The sequence below is a fragment of the Gadus chalcogrammus genome, chromosome 21, assembly GCF_026213295.1.
Source record: "Gadus chalcogrammus isolate NIFS_2021 chromosome 21, NIFS_Gcha_1.0, whole genome shotgun sequence".
In the NCBI taxonomy this organism is placed as follows: Eukaryota; Metazoa; Chordata; class Actinopteri; order Gadiformes; family Gadidae; genus Gadus; species Gadus chalcogrammus.
Genome location: NC_079432.1, coordinates 11003320 through 11009126, shown reverse-complemented (window position 1 = coordinate 11009126; position 5807 = coordinate 11003320). Strand labels below are relative to the sequence as shown.

The 5807-nt window shown below is 45.0% G+C and overlaps 1 protein-coding gene across 1 annotated transcript; it reads right to left on the bottom strand.

Moving 5' to 3' along the window:
- Positions 1-4339: 4339 nt before the first annotated feature.
- Positions 4340-5287, bottom strand: tmem121ab (transmembrane protein 121Ab). Its single transcript, XM_056581995.1, has one exon. The coding sequence runs from the start codon at positions 5285-5287 to the stop codon at positions 4340-4342; it is 948 nt and encodes a 315-aa protein (XP_056437970.1).
- Between the last annotated feature and the right edge of the window lie 520 nt (positions 5288-5807).

Sequence of the window (5807 nt, the reverse complement as noted above, 5' to 3'; positions counted from 1 at the left end):
TGCTCCACCACGGTACAAAGTTCTGTTTAATAACAGGACGCCCCAGAGTGGTTTATTTTGCTTATACCACAGTTACCAACAATGATTGCATTTTAGTTACTTTCATAGATAATATTCTTAGGTTCCATCGACTTAATCCACTGAAAAGAAAGGTATCCTTCTGCTGCACTTTAACCGTGTTGTTAATGCGTTGTCAAGGAAACACACGGTCTGAGTTCTATTTTATAGTCATGGATAATGTTGGATGGATTTGCAATTGTTAAAAGGCAGAGGTGATTGAAAGATAATGCACACCCCTGAAAAATCATTGACCAACCAGATGCAGGTATTCAACACTTCTGTGATATAATGCATAACAACATAACATAATATTGAAGATATAGGAAAATAATTGTATTTTTCTTTTTAGATTTTTCTTTTACCATTATTTTTTATTTTTCTGTTGTATTTAGCTGCCTCTTATTATTTATATTTTATTTTCTAATGTGTAATGTTTCGAATTTTCCTTCTGGGGTTAATTAAAAACCCCTCACCACTATCAAAAGAGGAATAACATTTTATTTTTGTGGAGGAGGTGGGGTAAGGTCCCTTGTGAACATATATCAGCTGGATACTGTTCTCCAACAGACTAAGGGGGGTCTCATAAATTAATCTCTTAATTCGACAGATGTTTCTTCTAGCACTTTTGGAAAACATTGCACACAGTGCTGTAATTGGACTGTCTGGAACATGATGACAAATATATGTAATATTATTGTGTGGAGTGAGGAAAGGAAATTGCCATTTTTATTATTTTCATTTGATTCCAATACATTGCTTTCTTTGAACTATGTATATAAGGTATATATAATATTTTCAGGGTAATTTTCCCCCAAATAGTTCAAAGCAAGCAATGTATATTGGAATCAAATTTATAAAAATGCTAATTATTTGTCATAATATATTCTAACAGCAATGCTAATTCTGTTGAATATATATATATATATATATATATATATATATATGCAGGGCTCTCAAGTTTTGAACTGAGTTCAGAGTGAGAGGGGGGGGGGGGGGGGGGTATTAACATGTGACTGCACACAAATGTGTCCACAGACATGGTGAGTAATGTATGATAGTAAGCATTATTGGCCCTTAACACTAATATTCAGAAACAACACTGCCTCAAAAGGCTATTGGCTTAAGCAACACCAGTAGAGGCACATACTTTTCCCTGAACTTTTGCATGTTGCAAACGTGTGAAAAGAAACATAATTATATATTTATGTGGCATTCAGTCCAATGCTTAAAATATATCTGTGGCATTCAGTAGGTCAATGCCGTGGTAAAGTGTGTAAAGTATAACCAAGTGTTTCTTTCTGTTCAATAGATTATCAATCCCCTGTAGGAGAAATGTGTTAATGTTTGTCCCAATAAAACAATAATGGTAAAAAAAAAAAATACAAAACATGACGGTAACTAAGTAAGTCAAACCGTCCAATCTGAAGGCTCTACTTAACCACTCCCCCTACTCACTTCAATCAATCATGGACATATTATAGCCACCAATGCAAAGCTAACAGAACTCAGTAGGGGAGGGCGTAGCCTAACTAGTTTGTGAACGACCCAGAGAAACGCAACGCAAATTCAATGTGAACATGTATGAGGCTTTAATAAAATCACGGACGATTTTGAAATTCCGCCACACATTTTGTAAAAAGTGTCTCAAAAAGAGGGCATGTCCGGGCAAAAGAGGACGGGAAATCCATTTCATTCCTACCTGTTCCACTCTTAAATAGTGGCCCAAATCGGTGGGCGCTATCCTGGTAATTTCTCTGCGTGAGAAATACGAAGTGTGGCGTGTGAGCGTGTGCATGGGTTTAATTGCGTGTGTCTCACGCCGAATGCGTGAGACTTGAGAGCCCTGTGTATATATATATATATATATATATATATATATATATACATGTGTGTGAGTCTGTGTGTGCTTGTTGTATTCTATATTACATGACAGTGCTGCAATCCGCCAAATTTCTGTGACCACATTTCTGTGAATTAAATGCTATAATTTGTTCCATCCCTCTTCCAGCCTCTTGTAACAAGCAGTATTTTACATTCATGCCTTTTTAAATATTCTGAAGATCTAATGAAATGGCAGCCATTTGAAGAAGTCCTTAAATGAGCGTACTTCCTCCAAAAGTCCTGCATTTGCCCATTCTCTTTGAAGGGAACTCCTTTGTGAGCATCCCTTAATGCTCTGTCACTTCTCCCTTTTAGAGTTGCAGTTAATAAAATGCCACTTACTGCCACCTGTATTAAGGCCAGCGGTTAGCCTTTAATGTTTTAGATCAAAAAGGAAAAGTGACTTCCATCTTGAGGCTGACCTTTCTTGCTCAACATAAAAATGGGGTTAGACGTCTCCATGGAAACGCAAGACATGGCTTCGGCTTTCAGACGTTAAACGTGTGATAGACGAAGCAAGGTCGGGGTCGTTCTCAACTTCTGTTAATAGTATAAAAAGGACAGCAGCAGCGATTATGAGTACCTGCGAAAATGGGAGGACAATTTGCAGGAGCTTTATATATTTTATCTCATTGCAGAGATAAAGACGTTGCCAGCGATCATAAAAGCGCTCGCCTGCGGCTAGGATGGGAACTAAAGTCTTTGGCAGAAGCACATCCGCAGGTCCAAGCTGTCGCACACACACTAAATATTAATGCACTCTCACGCTCCTTCTCCTTTCATCTGAACGCAGAAGGGCAATGAAGTTGATTTGTATTATTATTTAGAAGAGCTGTATTGGACTGACACTCCAAAATCAGGGACCCCATTCTGCTTGGGGGAGGGGGTGGGGGGTCTCCTCAGATCTCTCCTCTGGCTTTCTTTCTGATAGCAAGATGGAACAAAAAACGTTTGATCTTTTCACTTTTTATTTTCTTGATGCTTTTAATTCACATCACGGTCCTCAAACAAGTAAATAACGACATAATAGTAATAATAATAATAACAACAATCATAATAATATTCAACAGAATCACACCCGACCAAAAAACTATTCCCCGTCCATAGGTTATTGTGTTTATTTAGTTTAGTTTTTTTGTCATAATTTTTAGCAATCTCTCTACTTTTGAACTCACGCATTCTTCAAACGTCAAGGTTCAGGATACAGAGGTACAGTAAATGGTGAACAGAAAATAATACCACAGTAGTACCCTTTTCTGAATACGTTGTCCTTCCTCACTTCAGTTTCATGTTTTGTTTCATTTGCAATTTTACCACATACATCTGTCATACATCTTGTCAAAAAAATATCTTGACATGACCACTTTTTTTTGATGTATTTTTTGACACAGAGACACACGCACGCCCACACTCAAGGTCACAAAGAGCAGAAAGGGGAGATGTTATAGTGCTGACCTACCCTGCTTTTAGGAGACATTTGGTCGTAAAGTGCCACACTGACACAGGCAGCCTGCTCCAGATATTTCCCATCTGAGCAGCACTAAATTCAGGATGAACTGCATTCTTCTGCGCCCCAGTTTCAACTTACTGATAGCCAGTCAGCATCCAACCACACACACACACACACACACACACACATACACACACACAGGCTCACACGTTCACACCCACGCATACAGAGACACATGCACACACACTAGCACACACACGCACACAGACACAAACACACCCATGCAAACACTCACACACCCAGACACAGCCACCCACACACACACTTTTCAGACCCCTCTTATCGCTCCTTGTACATCGTCCTCCCGCTTCCTCTCCACCTTTAGTGCTACATGCCAAGTGGGATGTCCGTACAGGAGGGACTTCAGAGAAAATGCCACAGCCACACATCCAATGTCAAAAAGGTGACCTTTTAAAAAATACATCATATTCTACAGGGGCAATTGAATGTCCGGTTCACACAACAAAAATGTCACCCAGCTGCACTATATCGAGATTGTCTCTTAATATATATATCGTTTTTTTTTGTATAATATTTAAAACAGTTGAAACATTTAAAAACACAGTACCACAATAAAAAAAAAAGTTTTTGTTTTATTTTTTCGCTTTTTCTTTTCTCAAATGTCCCATCCTCTGTGTCAGATCGAAGGTTAGGCTCGCGGTCGAACAGGCAGGGGCTGAAAATCTCCCGGACACTTTAACAACATCAGTTCACGTGGCTCTGGCAAGAGTCGACTATCATCCTGTCACGCGGCTGATTTCTTTGTTTGCCCTCCGGTGGCCTTCCCTCACCTGCTCCAAACACAAGCCGTCCGCCCCCTGTGAAACCTCATGAACCGCATGTCTTTTGGAGCCGCCTCCAAAGGGCCAATTGGGTGGCGGTGCCCGGTCATGTGTCGATGACCTCCTGTGCCGGCGGCGAGGGCTCGTGCGGCAGGCTGGTGGCGTTGGGCAGTGGCTGCGGGTGGCCCACCGAGTTCTGCTGCAGCTCCAGCGCCATGGCGTTCTGCGGGTGCGGGAACTCCTTCACCTGCTTGCGGTACTCCAGGAAGGTGGAGGCCTTGGTGGCGATGGCCACCACGTTCTTGCCCACGAAGATGGTGGACACGCGGCTGTCCTGGAAGAGCACCATGTTGACGCCGCGGATGAGGATGGTCACCACGTTGATGGTGACCAGGCTGAGCACCGGGTACAGCATCATCTTCTGGGGCGACACGTGCTCCCCCTGCATGCTGATCTCGCTGAGCGACACGCACGGCAGGATGAGCAGCAGGATGTAGCAGTAGAAGAACATCAGGCCCTCGGCCCAGATGGGCAGGCCCGTCCGCTGGGGCTCCCACAGGTTGGCCTGGATGTCCAGCAGGTCCAGCAGGTCCAGCGCCACCCAGAACAGGCGGCCGCGCATGTCCTCCTTCTTGCGGAAAGTCCTGACGTACTCCATGCTGTCCAGGGCCACCAGCACCAGGTAGAGCCCCGGCACGCACACCGACAGCAGCAACGTCAGAGCCTTGCGGGCCACCGTCTCCAGACTTTTGCGGTCGGCCTTGCAATTCTGGAAGACAAAGTAGAGCTTGATCTCCAGCACGAAGATGTAGAGGAACCAGAGGATCATGGCGTAGCCGCGGCGGGCCGTGCGCACCTCGGCGCCCACCCACACGGCCACGTAGCGCAGCACGATGAGGAAGCACACGTCCCCCACCAGCACGATGATGCACACGCCGATCTTGCGCGGGCCCTGGTTCTGCTCCACCAGGTAGGCGTCCATGAAGGCCATGCTGGTCATGATGACGATGGTGGTCAGGCACACGTGGCGTTTGTCCGGGGGCGGCAACACCATGGCGCCCGCTTGCCTCCTGCTCTCAGTTTGCGGCTTTTCTGAATAAAAAACCCAAAGAAACTGAGGAAAAGACAGTTGATCCGGAATAGAGCCCGGACCTTTTTTTTTTAAGGCCTGGGGGGGGGGGGGGGGGAAGCAGACGTCTCCTAGCGACGCTCCGTTGTTAGCACCACTGCACTAATATAACCATACCCTTTCGTTTTTTGTACAAAGCAGCTTTGCACCGTGGCAGACAAGTCTGCAGAGCAGGGTATTTAAAGCCCAGAAGAAGGCCAGAACTGGGGTGTGTTTGCGTCTGTGTGTGTCTGTGTGTGTGTGTGTGTGTGTGGATCTGGAAAGGAGGAGATCGCTGCTGGCTGCCGATGCCTCTCTGGGGGAGAGGAAAGCGGGAACGTCACCTCGTTACTCAGCGCACTTCCATCGATCCAAGCGGATCCCTGAGCAGCAGCAGCAGCTCGCGGCTGACATGGCTACAGCAGACGCCTCATGGCTGGCGCTCGGCCGCCGTCCACGCGCTCCA

Excerpts from the sequence above, each read along its gene's own strand:
- tmem121ab (XM_056581995.1), bottom strand. The coding sequence starts at position 5,287 with ATGGTGTTGCCGCCCCCGGACAAACGCCACGTGTGCCTGACCACCATC.